Consider the following 19,804-nt stretch of genomic DNA (forward strand, 5'->3'; position numbering starts at 1 on the left):
TCTCCTCATCATTACCCCGAAGCAGGGTACTCTTCCCAGATTTTGATCTCTGCTGGATTTCAGAAATCCAGGAAGCCTTGGCTTCTCATTTCTACCTTCTTCACTACTGGGATGTCCTTCTGTAAAGTCAGGGACCTTGGCTATACTGTAACTTTTGTCTCTTTATGCCACCTACTAACACAGGTGTGACACTCACAGGCTTGACTCAGGTGAGTTGGAAGTTGAAAGCTTTCGACCCATCGTTTGCATACACAAACTATTTTCCTCTATTTATCTGTGCAATTGAAGAGGTACAGGCACTTTTGAGGAAAGTGAGGTGGTTTTTCAGTCTGGGAAAGGAGGTACCTGATCTTCTCTTTCTACACTGGGCCATTGATCACTCTACAAGGAGGGCCCTGGCCAGTGGGCTCTGAGAGTTCTAATCCCACTAGTGCTGGGGCCGGGATGGGGCACAGAGAAATGTGCTTCTCACCTTCCAAGGAAGAATGCGATGTAAAAAGTAGAGCTGTTCAGATTGACGAACTGAAAAAGGAACATTTTCAAGGTAAAGCTGTTCTCCCACTCGGATTCTGTGCGAGGCTGTTCTGTGGGCAAAAGGGAGTAGGGTTTGAGAGGCTGGCCACGACCCTCTCCTACTTCCTGTTTCTCCTTCCCCCACAGAGTGAGAGGGTCATCAGGAGGCAGGGGAAGCTCAGGCTTGCTGACAGTTGACATGTTCCTAGACAGAGCACTCAGGAGATAGACCCCCAGGTTAAAGATCAGCCTAAATAACAGTGTGGTCTCAAGTGAGTACAGGTACTTCTGAAGGGAGTATCCATCCTGTTCTGTGGTTACAGGGTGTCTGGAGAGGCTGAATCAGAGACAGCCCAGCTAAAAGTACCTCCTCCGTCTTGACTCTGCAGTATCTTTGTTTTGACCAAGTTTCTGCCAGTTAAGTGTACATAGACCCCATTGTAAAGCTCCTAATGATTCTAGCTCCTAGATCTCATGTTATGTGAAGGAACTATAAACTCCAGGGCAGTGGGTGTGTTTGACTCTCAGGGTTCAACCCTCACATTCTATTTCTTTCATTCTCATAAATAAACTAGAGGATGGCCTCTTTTATAGAATGTTCCCCATGTTTAAGTATCCATGGTGCACATCTGTGGCCTTAGTCAGGGGCCAACTTGAAGCCCATCAGATAAAGGGTTCCATAGTGTAAATGCCCTTTGGATAGTATAGTGTGAACTAAAATAGAGAACCGGTTGCTCTTGAGAACAAGCCTCCAACTTAATGTCTCGTGTCTGCTGTATTTATCCTTCCTAAAGTGCTGACTTCTAAACTCAAGCAAGAAAATGTATTTAAGGCAATATCATTTTTTCTCAGTTTCCACATCCCCCAAGCTTCTAATTGCACATTTAACATTTCACCCCATCAATTCCCTTTTTCAAGACTTAAAGTCAAAATGCTCCCTGGCACATAACTGAGAAGGGAAGAGGGGGAAAAGGAACCTCAGATGTCAATGTTTCAGCATTGGAACAAGGTTGTGGTGCTGTGGAGGGAAGAAACATCAAACACTTCTTGATGGATTTGATTTCACCCTGCTAACCAAGTTCCTAGTTATAGCGAAGGTTGTCGCAGTTGCCAGCTGACTGGATACTCATTCTTCTCAAATCATGACATGCTGGCCATCTTCTAACCAGTTGTCCCTGGACACAGCATGGCAATGGGCAATCCCCTCTAGCATAGTTGATCTCCTTCTTGGTAAAAGTATGGCAGTGATGGGCTATGTTAATGACATTAAAGGAGATAGTCAGAGTAAAATGGCCAGCTCTGCATAGGACACAGCAACTCATTAAAAGGATTCAGTGGGATAACGACTAGGCTACCAAAAGTACTCTGAAATTTCTCCCCTTTAGACAAACTATACACAGGAATATATGAAAGCAAGCTACCCGTTGTAGCATGTGATTTTCTCATTGCCTGTGGAACAGCCAATATCTCTTTAAGAAAACTGAAGCAACTATCAGATTGTTCTGGTAAGTTCTGAGGCCAGAGAAATGTTTTAAGACACAATTTGTCTATATGAATGTATTTGCACAAATGCCAATTATCAACGCCCTGACTACATTCCTGATTTAAAAGGTTGCTAGTCTTCAAAAGGACTAACTTTGAAAACTTGACACTTTTGTGGAGTCTTTTTTTTTTCCTATGTAGTCCCAGCACATCTAAAACTCTTGAACTGAAATCATCTTGCTTTAGCCTCTTGAGCCTGCTGGGATTAGTGGATTATGTCACTGTGCCTTGTGGAACCTGCCTGTAATTCTAAAATGCAGGCAACAGCTACGGAACACTTTTTCAGTGGTCTTGGATATCTCCTACATGTGTACTTTTGTGTTGCTGTTTTCCGTGTGCATATAAGGGAAAAAACATCTACTTTAAGTTTCAGTGGCTTATGGCACATATGGGATACAATATCTTGAAAAGTATAGATAGAAAAGATCTTTTTACTAGACACATTTAAATTGTTCAGCTGAAGGGAAAAAATCTTGTGTAATTCTCAGTAAAGGGGCATTTCCTTTAACATAGGCATTTAATATATTTTGATCATACTCATCGTTACTTCTTCCCCAAAGCCCTCCCTGATCCACCCATCATCCTCCCTGTTCCAACCTTATGTTCTCTTTTGTTGAAAGTAACCCACTGAGTCCAACTTGTGTTGCCCATAAACTCATGGGTGTGGCTCCACCAACTGGAGAGTGGCTGGCCTATAAGGAGCCACCTTGGGGCGGTCTTTTCCCAGCAGACTCTGAGAAGGGAGGCTTTAAAAGTTTTCCAGATTCCTGGACTGCAGAAGAAGGCTATCACTTACCCAGATTTGTCAGAAGGAGTGCGACTTTTTCATAGAGCTGCAAAATAAATTCCATACATTCAACAAATGAACTCTAGATGCTCTCAAGCCTACAGTTATAAAGAATAAAGGCAATCAAGTTGGGAGTGAAACTTTTTTCTTTAAGTTCCACAATGGGAGACATTCTGAGCAACAGGATACTTTCAGGGATAATCAGGACTGTTCAAGGACTTCCTTTATGGGTAAAAAAAATCTTGCTTCTCATTTTGGGGTTGATAATTCTGTGACAAGACTCAATGCCACTAATTACCAGTTTTCTGAGTGAGGCTGATCATTCATTATGCTCCTGAGTTGGTTTCTAAGGTGAGCCTCTGTCGTCTTGTTGTTGTATAGAATGCCATGAGTTCTACATTACAGCACCATACATGCTGGGTTGGGCAAGCATTGTGGGAGACTCCCAGAGCATGTGATTCTATCTCTCCATTCCTACACTGAATTCATTCTTGATTCACCTAGCTCTCTGGTTGACTGATGGTCCTCAGAGGGAATGGAGTGTGTGTGTGTGTGTGTGTGTGTGTGTGTGTGTGTGTGTGTGTGTGTGTGTGTTAGTGTGTTAGTTCAGGAAAATATAGCTACTAGAGATTTTCCAGAGAGGATATAAAATGAGAGAATAAAAAACTGCTTCCTCTAAAAAGAAAAATAAGATTACATAGACGTACCCCAGGCTTGCATTTATTAATATTTACATCTTTCCTAATTTCTGAATTCCCCAGGATGCTTGCTTACTGTAGAGTAAAACCAAACACTGAGATCGCCTGACTCGAAACATTCAGCTATGGCTACTTGCTCTGGTAAGGCAAACAGTTTTTCTATACAAAGATATAGTCACTAAAGCCATGAGATTAACATTTGTGTACAGAAACTCCAGACTCACAGAGTCCAATGCTAAAAAGAGATTTATATAATTACAGCAAGAAATTATGTGGTGTAGATTAGTCATATTCTTTTGACCATAAAAACAAAATCCCTGTAAACAAGAGATTAGAATAGGTGCTCTAGTAAAACTTATTTTAGTGTTATGAAGAATGTTATCATTAAAATGGCTTAATTATATTATTGTCAGTGGTTATTAAATTTGGTAAAACGCCTTCCTGAAAAGTATAATTTTGGTTCTCAGTTTATTCTGTGTGCCTTTCACATAATACGCCCTTGTTCAAGTTTGAAACACTTATGTCAAAGGTCTCGAAAGCTTGTGATAATGCCAGTCACCTGGGTATGAACACTGGGAAAACTGGCAGTTAAAAGAGAGAACTTGCAGGGCCCACCTCCAGCAGAAAGACAGGGCATCAAGTTAGGGATGGGGATGCTATCCCACAGTCAAAAGCTCTGACCCAGAATTGATCCTGTCTGAAAGAACTGCAGGGATGGAAGTGGAGAGGAGCCCGAGGAAAAGAAGGTCCAGCGAGAGGCCCAAGGTGGGATTCAGCTCAAGAGGAGGCCCCCAAGGCCTGACACCATTACTGAGGCTATGGAGAGCTCACAAAAATGGACCTATCATGGGTGCCCTCCAAAAGACCCAATGAGCAGCTGAAAGAGTCAGATGCAGATATTTGCACCCAACCAATGGACAGAAGCTGCTGACCCCTCTGGTTGAATTTGGGAAAAGCTGGAAGAAGCTGAGGAGAAGGGTGACCTTGTAGAAGGACCAGCAGTCTCAACTAACCTGGAGCCCTGAGATCTCTCAGACACTGGCCCACCAACCAGGCAGCAAACACCAGCTGATAGGAGGCCCCCAGCACATATACAGCAGAGGACTGCTGGGTCTGGGTTCACTCAGAGAAGATGAACCTAACTTCAACAGACTGGAAGCCTCAGTAAGTTTAGAGTTCTGGTGGGGAGGGGGTTGGGGACATCCTTGTGGAGACAGAGGGTGGGGAGGAAATATGGGATGTGGAATAGTTGGAGGGTGGACTGGGAGGCTAATAAAATCTGGAGTGTAAAAAAAAAGATTAAATAAAAAGGAATAATAAAAAATGCATGAAGACATGACTCACATTAATTTTTTGAAAAATAAAGTATACAGAGATAAGAGAAGAGTCAATGAATATACACACAAACATACCAGGGGTGGGGGAGGAAGGGAGGAGGGAGGGAGAAAGAAATGGAGGGAAAGAGAGGTAACAGAAAAGTAAGAGACTGTCTATAAATCAGGAAAAGGCACATCTACAGAGAGGGGCTCATTGGTAAGTAAGTGACCCTTCTATGAGTGGTTTGTGTGAAATTACTGATTTTTTATTGTGCCATTGAGGTAATAAGAACATAGATGATTTATTCTTAAAAGGTCAGCAGGAAAAACTTAGTTTCCAAACGTACTGAAACCAATTATTTCCCCCTGTTTGATTCAATCCTTTGTCATTATATAATGGAATTCCTTATCTTTTTTATTACTTGTAATCTAACGTTCGCTTTATTTAATATGGCCATGACTAGTCCTGCTTTTTTTTTTGTCCCATTTGGGTCAAATATCTAATACCACATTTCATAGGAAACATATATTTGGGTCATTATGTTATTTATTTTGGTACTCTGTCTTTTAATTGGAGATCTTAATCCATTGCATAAGGCAATTATCTATAGGTTTGGTCTTTCTTTAGCTACTTTATAACCTTAGTTTTCAATTTGGGGGCAGATACTATAAATCATGGTTGTTAATATCTGTAACTGATACAACACTTTCAGATTTTAAGGTTATTTCTAAAATAAGGTAGCTATAAATACTTCTAATTGGACATATCAGTCTGATCAATGCTCATGAATTTGTACTAATTTAAGTAATATTTTCTGATTTACTATATTTTTGTGTTAACATTGTATTTTCTGCTTTTTATAGCATGGTGAAATATCTGATTCATGCATAGATGAATTGAAAAATTACCATAATCCTTACTTTACTCTTATCTTACTGGTCTACTTCATGTGCAAGCATGAATTTGAGATGCCATTTGGTCACTAGAGAAATAGAACTGAGTTGAAACAGTGTGATAGAGAGAAAAATGCCTGTCCCCTTCACTCTTCTTTGAAATTATTATTACTTTAATCTATCTATCTATCTATCTATCTATCTATCTATCTATCTATCTATCTATCTATCTATCTATCTATGTGGATTTTCAAGACTCTGTGAAGGCTCTGGCTGTCCTGAAAATCCCTCTGTAGACCAGGCTGGTCTCAAACTCAGAGATCCATTAGCCTCTGCCTTTTGAGTGCTGGGATTAAAGGTGTGCACACCACCATCCTCTTTTTTGTCTTGGGGGGGGATAATTTTCAAGACATTGAATCAAATGCAAGTCAGTAAACACATTAAATTAGTCATCCAGAAGCATCAGAATGTTAGGATCAGAGAATGATAAAACAATATGAATTGTATTTTTAAGCACATACTACACAAAAGTAAACAGTCATCACAAGATCTTGAAAATAAGCATCACATATGAACCTGCTTCTTTAGTTAAGATTAGACAAATTCAGCCAAAGGTCAGAAACAGAATATATTATTTAAAATAATAACACAAAGTTTCAAATAGTATAAAAAAATCTATCCCTCAAGGACCTAATAAAAGAGTGTTAATAATTAACATCTACATATTGATTTATTTTTTATTCTGAAAGCCCATAGTGGCCAAAAATTTGAGTAGTCCAAACCAATTTAGATAACTGTTAAAAAAGAACTATATTGATGTGCCACAAAAAGTATCTTAAATTGAGTATTTTCAGAAGTCGATATAGAATTTAGTTTTGCAATGCTCTCGGCTGTGCAAGGCAGTGTTCCAGCCATTAGTTGGCCATCCATCATGCTGTGTTTGCTTCCAAAGGACTTAAATTATTATGTTTTTATATTCTGATGAAATCAGTTCCAAACTACATTACACACTTGGCTACTCTCATAATGGAACTCACAAGGCTCCAGGGCAAACGACAGGAGTGAAAATGTGGTGCTGGGAAGGGAGAGAGGGCTGAGGAGGGAAGGGCAATTGGCCACTGAGCAAAAAAGTCCCGGGATGAGTTCTTATGTTCTCTTCCTCTCTCCCTCTCCCTCTCTCCCTCCCCCAACCCTCCCCCTCCCTTTCCCTCTCCCCCTCCTCCTCCCCATCTCCTTCCTCCAACCTCTCCCCTCTCCCTCCCTCTCCCCATCCCCTCTTGCCTCCTCTCCCTCTCCCTCTTCCCTCCCCCTCCCTCTCTTCTCTTGCTACAGTTTGCCTTTGGTTATTCTCACCAGTGTTTTTAACTTAGTAACCTTAGGCTATTTTAGTTTGAAAGTGGCTGGGAAATCAGAACATCGAAATTGTCCACACTGCGCCTAAAAGAAAAATATATCCTGAGAGGGAATCCCCTGGCTAACACACCTTAGGTTAAGTATGTGGACATTTTGGTTATGATGAAATTTTGTTAGGAAATGTATCAATAGGTTTATGGTTTGGCTCTTCCCACACAGTGGGTGTTTTGTAATGTCAGCAACTAGATATTTTCCCACTCCACATATCCTCTTTTTTTACTTCAGTTTACTTCATCTTCTCTTGGCTATCTTCTGAAGTAGATTCTGTTTTCCAGCTGTATGAAGTATTGCTCTGATGATGGTCCCTGCTCTGAACACAGGGACAAATACGGTGTACTTATAGCTCCAATATATACAGTCCTGCCTTCCTTAAGGAGGTGTATAAATTAAATTATTATTTATTATCATTTGTTTTGGGGATAGACCCCAGGTCCCTGTGCAAGTCCAATATACACTGCACTGCTGTGTTATATCTCTAGACTGAAATAATAATAATAATAATTATTCTTTGAGATAGGACACTGTGTAGCACAGGCTGACTTTAAACTCATTATGTAGTTGAGCCTGCCCCTGGCTCACAAGTGCTGGGCTTACAGCTGGGTACCATTGTGTTCAGGGACTGGATCCAAGACTTTGTGCATGCTAGGCAAACACCCAGAAAACTGAGCTGTGTCCTCCAACTAAATTAAATTTTTTGATAAACATTGAAATGAAAAAGATACTGGTTAAGAATACAGTAAGCATAGTTCATTGTATCTCACATAGACCCAGAAACTTTCAAAAAATCTGATGTCTTCCCACTCCATATATCCTCTTAAGGTTAAGTTAAGTTACTATGAATCACCCTCCCTCTGAACTGGAAGGCATGGGACAGCAAGGAGTGACAAACAATCTATTTCCATGTGACTCAGTGCTCATGAAGTCATCACACAAAAACAATTAACGATTGCTGTTTTGTTTAACCATTTCTGATGTTGAAACATCATTTTCTAAAATAGGAAGTCCCTATGATTTTACAATTATGAGCAATGAATAGCCTATGTTTCATTAGCTCAGTGATTTCTAGTTCACTCATAATCACAGTTAAAGTTGTTTAGTATTGGGTAGATGGAATTCTCTTGGGAATTACACAGGGTTTATTGGTTAGGGAATGTAGATGTTTTTTCAGAGTTCTTCCTTTAGTAGGTTGGATTTCTTTTTCTTTTTTTAAAAATATGTTTTTAATTGAAACAGAATTATACTATCTTTTCCTCTCCTTTTCCTCCATCTAGCCCCTCCTGATACTCTTCCTTGAACTCTTCTAAAGTGTTCCCATTCTCAATTTGAAAACCTCTTCCTCTTTATTATTGCTATACATGTATGTGTATGTATGTGTATATATAAGCACATATAAATACCACCTGCTGGGTCTGTTTTGTTCATGACAGCCAAAAATGTATCCCCGTGCTTATAGTAGGGTTTTGTTTCTCGGTCTTTAAAAAGTCTTAGTCCATTTCTAAAGATGTTAGTGTGTCAGCATGATAAGTCATGCTTAAGAAGCCATTCCTATGAGCATGAGCAGAACAACAATTACTTTGGACAACTAATTCATGCCTGACACTGCTCAGCACGTACATTACCTCAATTACTTCCTACTACAAATCTCTAAGGTCAGTATTTTTATGTACATTTGACCTCAAAGCCTACCCTTGTTAGCTATTATTTTTCTGTTGTACAAATGACAATAATTTACCGAATGCCAGCAATGTGTCATGTGCTGCACCCGACATGAGGGCATATCTACAGTAAAAATAAGCCGAAGAGAGAAAGGGCTATGCACTTACAGACCTATGTACTGTGGAGAAGATAGTAAATGAGGTCAGGAGTATAACAGAGGCTGAGAAATGAAAGGCACAGAGAAAGGTACATGAAGGCAGGGGATCGTCAGAGGTCAGGGCAAGGTGCGATTTGAAACCCAGTGATGGGACTCCTTTATTAAGGAAGCAATATACTTCCAATTTGTAGCTGGTGCCTGAACCTCACTGATCCTGGCCCACAGCTCCCTGCTCCCAAACCCTGTGGGAGAGAGAGCTCATTGCTCAGACGTGTGGGCAATCCTGAGACTACAGGGCAGGAGAGACCGCCACTCCTGCCCACCTTTGCCCACATCCCTGACCCAAGAGGAAACTGTATAGGGCCTCTGGGCATAGGAAGATAGGGGCAGTCAAGCTACAGGAACCCTGCGGTCCAGAGTGCACCCGGATCTGAACAGACCCGGTCAAACAGCTCCCTACACCCAAATCCCATGGGAGGGAGAGCTAGACCTTCAGAGGGCCAGACAGGCCTGGGAAAACAGAGGAGACTACTCTCTGCCCACATTTCTGACTCTAGAGGAAAACACCTAGCACCATCAGGGACCCCTGTGCACAGGGACCCAGAAGTAGGGGCAGGCCCTTCTGGTAGCTGCCCTCACAGAAAGCTGAAACCCAGCCTGGAGGAACAACTTCAGGCCTGAGACTAGAGGTAAGATCAACTTTTCTGCTCCAAGTGACCTGCCTGGTGGACTCAGGACACATGCTCACAGGGACACCTGAAAGCCAGTGGACAGGACCGACTACATGCCTGAAAGCAGAACACTCTGTTCCCATAACTGGCTGAAAGAAAACAGGAAAACAGGTCTACAGCACTCCTGACACACAGGCCTATAGGATGGTCTAGCCACTGTAAGAAATAGCAGAACAAGGTAAGACCAGAGACAACATGATGGCAAGAGGCAAGTGCAGGAACCCAAGCAACAGAAACCAAGGCTACATGCCATCATCGGAGCACAGCTCTCCCACCAAAGCAAACACTGAATATCCAAACACACCAGAAAAGCAAGACCTAGTTTCAAAATCATATTTGATCATGATGCTGGAGGACTTCAAGAAAGACATAAAGAACTCCCTTAGAGAACAAGTAGAAGCCTACAGAGAGGAATCGCAAAAATCCCTGAAAGAATTCCAAGAAAACACAATCAAACAGTTGAAGGAATTAAAAATGGAAATAGAAGCAATCAAGAAAGAACACATGGAAACAACCCTGGACATAGAAAATCAAAAGAAAAGACAAGGAGCTGTAGATACAAGCTTCACCAACAGAATTCAAGAGATGGAAGAGAGAATCTCGGGAGCAGAAGATTCCATAGAAATCATTGACTCAACTGTCAAAGATAATGTAAAGCGGAAAAAGCTACTGGTCCAAAACATACAGGAAATCCAGGACTCAATGAGAAGATCAAACCTAAGGATAATAGGTATAGAAGAGAGTGAAGACTCCCAGCTTAAAGGACCAGTAAATATCTTCAACAAAATCATAGAAGAAAACTTCCCTAACCTAAAAAAAGAGATACCCATAGGCATACAAGAAGCCTACAGAACTCCAAATAGATTGGACCAGGAAAGAAACACCTCCCGTTACATAAGAGTCAAAAGACCAAATGCACAAAACAAAGAAAGAATATTAACAGCAGTAAGGGAAAAAGGTCAAGTAACATATAAAGGTAGACCTATCAGAATCACACCAGACTTCTCACCAGAGACTATAAAAGCCAGAAGATCCTGGACAGACGTCATACAGATCCTAAGAGAACACAAATGCCAGTCCAGGTTACTGTATCCAGCAAAACTCTCAATTAACATAGATGGATAAACCAAGATATTCTGTGACAAAACCAAATTTACACAATATCTTTCTACAAATCCAGCGCTACAAAGGATAATAAATGGTAAAGCCCAATACAAGGAGTCAAGCTACACCCTAGAAAAAGCAAGAAACTAATCGTTTTGCAACAAAACAAAGAGAAGACAAGCACACAAACATAATCTCATTTCCAAATAATAACAGGAAGATAACAGGAAGCAGCAATCATTATTCCTTAATATCTCTCAACATGAACGGACTCAATTCCCCAATAAAAAGACACAGATAAAAAACTGGATACGTAATGAGGACCTAGCATTTTGCTGCCTACAGGAAACATACCTCAGAGACAAAGACAGACACTACCTCAGAGTAAAAGGCTAGAAAACAACTTTCCAAGCAAATGGTCGGAAGAAGCAAGCTGGAGTAGCCATTCAAATATCGAATAAAATTGATTTTCAACCAAAAGTCATCAAAAATGATGAGGAAGGACATGTCATATTCATAAAAAGAAAAATCCACCAAGATGAACTCTCAATCCTAAATATCTATGCTCCAAATACAAGGGTACCTACATATATAAAAGAAACCTTACTAAAACTCATAGCACACATTGCACCTCACACAATAATAGTAGGAGATTTCAACACCCTACTCTCATCAATGGACAGATCATGGAAACAGAAATTAAACAGAGACATAGACAGACTAACAGAAGTCATGAACCAAATGGACTTAACAGATATTTATAGAACATTCTATCCTAAAACAAAAGGATATACCTTCTTCTCAGCACCTCATGGTACTTTCTCCAAAATTGACCATATAATCGGGAACAAAACAGGCCTCACCAGATACAGGAAGATAGAAATAATCCCATGCGTCCTATCAGACCGCCACGGCCTAAAACTGGTCTTCAATAACAATAAGGGAAGAATGCCCACATATACGTGGAAATTGAACAATGCTCTACTCAATGATAACCTGGTCAAGGAAGAAATAAAGAAAGAAATTAAAAACTTTTTAGAATTTAATGAAAATGAAGGTACAACATACCCAAACTTATGGGACACAATGAAAGCTGTGCTAAGAGGAAAACTCACAGCGCTGAGTGCCTGCAGAAAGAAACAGGAAAGAGCATATGTCAGCAGCTTGACAGCACACCTAAAAGCTCTAGAACAAAAAGAAGCAAATACACCCAAGAGGAGTAGAAGGCAGGAAATAATCAAACTCAGAGCTGAAATCAACCAAGTAGAAACAAAAAGGACCATAGAAAGAATCAACAGAACCAAAAGCTGGTTCTTTGAGAAAATCAACAAGATAGATAAACCCTTAGCCAGACTAACGAGAGGACACAGAGAGTGCGTCCAAATTAACAAAATCAGAAATGAAAAGGGAGACATAACTACAGATTCAGAGGAAATTAAAAAAATCATCAGATCTTACTATAAAAGCCTATATTCAACAAAACTTGAAAATCTACAGGAAATGGACAATTTCCTAGACAAATACCAGGTACCGAAGTTAAATCAGGAACAGATAAACCAGTTAAACAACCCCATAACTCCTAAGGAAATAGAAGCAGTCATTAAAGGTCTCCCAACCAAAAAGAGCCCAGGTCCAGACGGGTTTAGTGCAGAATTCTATCAAACCTTCATAGAAGACCTCATACCAATATTATCCAAACTATTCCACAAAATTGAAACAGATGGAGCCCTACCGAATTCCTTCTATGAAGCCACAATTACTCTTATACCTAAACCACACAAAGACCCAACAAAGAAAGAGAACTTCAGACCAATTTCCCTTATGAATATCGACGCAAAAATACTCAATAAAATTCTTGCAAACTGAATCCAAGAGCACATCAAAACAATCATCTGTCATGATCAAATAGGCTTCATCCCAGGCATGCAGGGATGGTTTAATATACGGAAAACCATCAACGTGATCCATTATATAAACAAACTGAAAGAACAAATGATCATTTCATTAGATGCTGAGAAAGCCTTTGACAAAATTCAACACCCCTTCATGATAAAAGTCCTGGAAAGAACAGGAATTCAAGGCCCATAACTAAACATAGAAAAAGCCATATATAGCAAACCAGTAACTAGCATTAAACTAAATGGAGAGAAACTTCATTGATAAGTGGATATTAGCCCAAATGCTCGAATTACCCTAGATGCACAGAACACATGAAACTCAAGAAGGACGACCAAAACTTGAATGCTTCACTCCTTCTTTAAAAGGGGAACAAGAATACCCTTAGGAGGGGAGAGGGAGACAAAGCTTAGAACAGAGGCTGAAGGAACACCCATTCAAAGCCTTCCCCACAGGTGGCCCATACATATACAGTCACCAAACTAGATAAGATGGATGAAGCAAAGAAGTGCAGGCTGACAGGAACCGGATGTAGATCTCTCCTGAGAGACACAGCCAGAATATGGCAAATACATTGGCGAATGCCAGCAGCAAACCACTGAACTGAGAACGGGACCCCCGTTGAAGGAGTCAGAGAAAGGACTGGAAGAGCTTGAAGGAGCTCGAGACCTCAAATGAACAACAATGTCAACCAACCAGAGCTTCCAGGGACTAAGCCACTACCTAAAGACTATACATGGACTGACCCTGGACTCTGACCTCATAGGTAGCAATGAACATCCTAGTAAGAGCACCAGTGGAAGGGGAAGCCCTTGGTCCTGCCAAGGCGGACCCCCAATGAACGGGATTCTTGAAGGGAGGGTGGTAATGGGGGGAGGGTGGGGAGGGGAACATCCATATAGAAGGGGAGGGGGAGGGGTTATGGGGATGTTGGCCTGGAAACCGGGAAAGGGAATAACATTTGAAATGTAAATAAGAAATACTCAAGTTAATAAAGATGGGGGAAAAAAAGGAAGCAACACTTGAGCAAAGACCAGAAGAAGGTGAGATGGTGCGTTACACAGACCCTGGGGAGGGGGAGGGGGAGGGGGAGGGGGAGGGGGAGGGGGAGGGGGAGAGGGAGTTCTGGGGGAAAGCTAACAGCAAAGAAATATGAACACATGAATGTTTACTTAAGCAAGAGGAAAGTTGTGGACCCATAAACCTTCAGAGGATCTGCATGACTGACTCACATGTGACATGTTCCATGTGTTTTCAGCATCGAGCCAAGATTGAAGTGAGCTGATCTAGAGGCTAGGAGACCAGTTACGAAGCTGGGGAGATAACCCAGGTAAGAGATGCTGAAGGCTTGGCCCAAGGATGTGTGAAATGTGGTTGCACTGTGCCTTTGAACTTTGACCCTCATGTCTCAGCCTTGTCAGTGCTGAAACTACAAATGTGTGAGACCAAACCTAGTGTAGATACATATGGATGGCGTGGGAGATAGCTGTGTGAAGGATAATGCTAGCTTCATGTTAGGTTGAACAGCTCAGAGGGGGGTTATGGGAGGAACTGATCCTTAAGGGAAGATGGGGGAGCTGTATTTGGAAGAGGAACAGACAAGGCCTTGCAAGTTAGCTCAGCAGGTAAAGGCACTTACACTGAAGCCTAATTACTTTAGACACGTTCCTGGTTCCAAGTAGTGGATGAAAATAACCATCTCCCTAAAGTGGTCCCCTGGTTTCCACATGCATACTGTATTCTGCATGGGCGGGCATGTGCACATATATACACATAAATAAATAAGCAAATGGAATGAGAGCATTTACGATGAAAGATTGCCTAGTAGGCAGTTTCCCATGTAAATCTGGTTCAGAGGAGAGATTGAGCCTGAAATGTGTGATGACAGAAAGTCTGAACTCAGCACGAGCAGCATATATCACTCTGACCTTCTCCTTATGTGGCTATCTCAGAGGATGCTTTGGGTACCGTCTGCTCTCCCTTTTTCTGAATGAAGAAGGATGGGTACCAATGCTGCTGGGCTCCATTAGAGCTTCTGAGCTGGATTTTCCAAAAGTACTCTTCAAATTTCACCGAGGGGCAAATCGGTGCTGTCCTAAGGACTAAACGAGGGAAACCAGGTCCAGGGGGAGGTCTCTGCTTTGTGCAGAGAGTCCTGGAGCTTAGATTTGAATCAAGACTTTTAAATACCCAGACCTACATGTCATGGCAGGCTACCGGTGTTTGATCACAGACCCTCTGCCTCGACTGTCTCTAGAAACAGAAGAAAAGCACCACGGCATCCCACAACATCCCCCCACCCCCTCTGGCTCGTCTCTCACTCACCACGTTCAGCAGCATAATGATACAGAAGTTGATGCACACTGCAGTCCCTGTGGTCGCGACCTGAGAGTTGTTCCTGATTAACGCCCACTTAAAGGCGGCGAAAGTGCTCACGGTCACCACCCGGTAAATGACGATCCCGAACACGGCCGCGATCACCACACAGATCTGGAAGGAAGAGGGAACAAACCCGGTGAGACCCTAAGGCCAGGTTTTGGGTTGCAGATTTTCATTCTGAGAAAATAAGAAAATCCAGCGGATGCGTTGCTGTTTCCAGATGACCCCCACGAGCGTGCACTTTTCCTCCTGGCGAATACTTTCTCTGTCTGGGTTTTCTGATCAAATAGAAAAAGAGCACACTGCTTAAAAGCTGAAGATCTGCCCAAGGGTGGCAGGGCCTAATACGTTTTAAAGCAGAGTGATTGAGAGGTAAGACCAACACATATTAATTATAGAAGTCCTGCCATGCTTCTGATCACAACAGTTTGCTTCCTATTCTTATTATTCTAGTAGGTAAGTAAGGACCTCGACTCCTTACGGACCCACAAAGCACCATTCTCTCTACTCTCTGGGGACCCTGGGCATTTCCTTTCTTATAAAAAAATACGTATTTACTTTTCATTTATTTGGTGTATGAGTGAGCACGGGCACACAGGTATGCACTCATGGGCACGAATGTCATGGTATATGTATGCAGCTCAGAGGACAACTTACAGGTCAGTTCTCTCCTTCCACCATTGCGGGGTCCAGGTATCAAGCTAAGGTTGTTAAGCTTGGTGACAAGTACCCTTATCTGGTGGGACATCAGGCCAGCCCACAACTCTTCTTGCTTCAAATGAGTTAAGCATTGTCAACTTTCAAGATTATTTCCTTTGTCTATAACATCCATGCACCCACCTCCTGCCCAACGTGTACACAAGTGGGTGCATGCACGCGCACGCGCACGCACACACACACACACACACACACACACACACACACACACACACACACACACACACCTGTACACAGCCCAGCAAACACCTCCTCATTCCTCGTTACTTCTCAGCCAGAAAAACACTGAGAATTTAACCTTTCCTGAGCACTAGCTCATTGCCGTTGCTGCTAGAGTATGGTGCATGCCCTAACTGGGTGCATCCTCTTTCAAGATGCTCCTTGTCATTCCTTACAATCTTCTTCATCCCTGTCCATTTCCCCCATTAGAAAGTAAGGCCCAGAAACCAGGGACAGCATTGATATACTCCCGCTATGAGTTGTTGAATAAACTATGTAATAGACACATACTATCTTACTGTTAGATGCACACACAGACTGAAGCATCTCTTGTTAAAGTTTATGGTATTTGGGAAGAGTTTATGGTCTCTATGTATATCTCTGCAAATAATGAAATCTGACACTCCAAATAGTTTTGGAACTTTTATTCTGTGATTCTGGCCCATTTAATTATTGAAGGCTGGATTTTAAATCCAGTTCCCCACAGTAACGTCTGTTGATCTATAGGTTCCTTTCCTTATAGTCTTCGCTTGTATAAACTTTGTTTACTGCTCAACTTCTGGTGTGAATTATACAAAGTCCTGGAGTATGAGCTTCAGCTAAGACTGATCAGAATGATAGTAACATAGTAATAGCTAAACTAACGTGTTAATCCTAGTGCTATTGACGGGTGGAAAAAACAAAGTCTACACTGAAGGTCATACATGATAGAAATATGATGGTAGGATAAACCCAGAGGATTAGTGTCAAAGGAGAGCATGGCTATGCTACTAGCCAATAGTGTAACTTCACTATAGCCTCAGCCTCCTATTTGCAAGGTCTGTGTCTGTAGAACAGGAGAAGCCAATGTATATGTCTAGATCTTATACGAGAGATAAGTCAGTAAATACAAGGGTGTATATAAAAGGCAAAGCAAGGCACAGCTGCTTACGAGTGGCACCTGAAGAAGGCTGTGGGCCTGAGTCTCTCTGCCATCTGCTTCTCCTTTCAACTCCATATCTCTTCACTGGCTAAAAGGAGTAGATGGCATTGGTTTGTAGAAACTTTGCCCTATATCCTGTCTCAAGTTTTTGTTCCTTTCAATAGAGCACCGTGGGGTGGGTAGACTTATGATCACCCTTAGGTTAAGGGTGATCCCTTAACCTTTTGGAATCTTAGCTGTGATCACATGACAATAGCAATACCGTTCCTGACCAGCAAACGCAGCATTGAGGAGTAAATAGTGTACTGTACAAAAGTGCTTTAATAATTGTGCGAGCAACCTATGGCATGATTGCTCTTGCTGTAGTAAGGGTTGGTACCATATAAAACTAAAGAGATGTTAAAGAAAAGTTTCAAACCATGAAGAATATTCCCGATGCAGAAACGATAAGTCTGCTGCATTTATCAGTAAATGCCTGATAAGGTTCTGGCTTTCCCGAAATGGGATTCATCCGCTCTTTCTTGGAATACTTGGCTTCAAACTGGGGCCGTATTTCTTCCTGAAAGACAAGCAGACACATCCGTATGTACTGGAGATGTACAATACAAAGGAGTCTTCTTATCCCATCGTAAGATGGATCCCATAGCTGCCACGCCAATCAGCCAGTCAATGAAGTAAGCTTGGAGACACAGGCTTACACATTTGGAAATTGATCGGTCGAAGAATATCCATTAATATGGTGATAAACATTCATCATCATCAAAACTGATGTAACCTCGACAAACCGTTACACTTTTCTGTTACCATACTAAACTCTCCCTGAAGAAGCAGTAGTAATATTTCAAACTGACCATCTGTCCTATACCTAGTGTTTTAGAATAGCTAAGAAATTGTCATGTTTATCACCAGAGAATGACTTGGACAGTAGATCAAAGAAGTCATCTGAATAGGCAAATGCTCAAAACCTATTTTATGATTTACAAAGTACCATTCTTCTTTTTTAAAACCTAAAATAGTTTTTTTGCATGATTTATTTTTATTTTATGTGCGTTGATATTCTGCCTGCATGTATGACTGGGTGAGGGTGTCAGATTCCCTGGATCTTGAATTACAGACAGTTGTGAACTGCCATGTGGGTGCTGGGAATCGAACCCGGGTCCGCTGGCAGAGCAGCGGGAGAGCCATCTCTCCAGCCCTAGCTGTAGTTTTGGTGTGCCTAGGTTTAGGTAACTAAAATCCATGGCGGATTTATATTTTAATACACCCTTTGGGGAGGTGTTCGCCTTTAACCAATAGCTACTAAATGCATTCTTTTTTTTTTTTTTTTATTAACTTGAGTATTTCTTATATACATTTCAAGTGTTATTCCCTTTCCCGGTTTCCAGACAAACATCACCCTCCCCCCTCCCCTTCCTTATGGGTGTTCCCCTCCCAAACCTCCCCCCATTGCCACCCTCCCCGCATAGTCTAGTTCACTGGGGGTTCAGTCTTAGCAGGACCCAGGGCTTCCCCTTCCACTGGTGCTCTTACTAGGATATTCATTGCTACCTATGGGGACAGAGTCCAGGGTCAGTCCATGTATAGTCTTTAGGTAGTGGCTTAGTCCCTGGAAGCTCTGGTTGCTTGACATTGTTGTACTTTTGGGGTCTCGAGCACCTTCAAGCTCTTCCAGTTCTTTCTCTGATTCCTTCAACGGGGGACCTATTCTCAGTTCAGTGGTTTGCTGCTGGCATTCGCCTCTGTATTTGCTGTATTCTGGCTGTGTCTCTCAGGAGCGATCTACATCCGGCTCCTGTCGGTCTGCACTTCTTTGCTTCATCCATCTTGTCTAATTGGGTGGCTGTATATGTATGGGCCACCTGTGGGGCAGGCTCTGAATGGGTGTTCCTTCAGTCTCTGTTTTAATCTTTGCCTCTCCCTTCCCTGCCAAGGGTATTCTTTTTCCTCATTTAAAGAAGGAGTGAAGCATTCACATTTTGATCATCCGTCTTGAGTTTCCTTTGTTCTAGGGATCTAGGGTAATTCAAGCATTTGGGCTAATAGCCACTTATCAATGAGTGCATACCATGTATGTCTTTCTGTGAGTGGGTTAGCTCACTCAGGATGATATTTTCCAGTTCCAACCATTTGCCTACGAATTTCATAAACTCGTTGTTTTTGATAGCTGAGTAATATTCCATTGTGTAGATGTACCACATTTTCTGTATCCATTCCTCTGTTGAAGGGCATCTGGGTTCTTTCCAGTTTCTGGCTATTATAAATAAGGCTGCGATGAACATAGTGGAGCACGTGTCTCTTTTATATGTTGAGGCATCTTTTGGGTATATGCCCAAGAGAGGTATGGCTGGATCCTCAGGCAGTTCAATGTCCAATTTTCTGAGGAACCTCCAGACTGATTTCCAGAATGGTTTTACCAGTCTGCAATCCCACCAACAATGGAGGAGTGTTCCTCTTTCTCCACATCCTCGCCAGCATCTGCTGTCACCTGAGTTTTTGATCTTAGCCATTCTCACTGGTGTGAGGTGAAATCTCAGGGTTGTTTTGATTTGCATTTCCCTTATGACTAAAGATGTTGAACATTTCTTTAGGTGTTTCTCAGCCATTCGGCATTCCTCAGCTGTGAATTCTTTGTTTAGCTCTGAGCCCCATTTTTTAATAGGGTTATTTGTTTCCCTGCGGTCTAACTTCTTGAGTTCTTTGTATATTTTGGATATAAGGCCTCTATCTGTTATAGGATTGGTAAAGATCTTTTCCCAATCTGTTGGTTGCCGTTTTGTCCTAACCACAGTGTCCTTTGCCTTACAGAAGCTTTGCAGTTTTATGAGATCCTATTTGAGATTCTTGATCTGAGAGCATAAGC

At 41.8% G+C, this 19,804-nt stretch overlaps 1 protein-coding gene across 12 annotated transcripts in view; it reads right to left on the reverse strand.

Annotated features, from left to right (window-relative positions):
• Window positions 1-19,804, reverse strand: part of Ano4 (anoctamin 4) — a 409,423-nt gene that overhangs the window by 27,787 nt on the left and 361,832 nt on the right. For all 12 annotated transcript variants that reach the window (NM_001106778.2, NM_001395725.1, XM_039078690.2 and 9 more), the window contains 4 exons: window positions 17,363-17,503; window positions 15,033-15,197; window positions 2,852-2,888; window positions 473-584 (listed from right to left, as the gene is read on the reverse strand). In NM_001106778.2, the coding sequence (NP_001100248.1) occupies window positions 473-584; window positions 2,852-2,888; window positions 15,033-15,197; window positions 17,363-17,503 (455 nt within the window). The remainder of the gene's footprint in view (window positions 1-472; window positions 585-2,851; window positions 2,889-15,032; window positions 15,198-17,362; window positions 17,504-19,804) is intronic.

The sequence above is a fragment of the Rattus norvegicus genome, chromosome 7 (genome assembly GCF_036323735.1).
Source record: "Rattus norvegicus strain BN/NHsdMcwi chromosome 7, GRCr8, whole genome shotgun sequence".
Taxonomy (NCBI): Eukaryota; Metazoa; Chordata; class Mammalia; order Rodentia; family Muridae; genus Rattus; species Rattus norvegicus.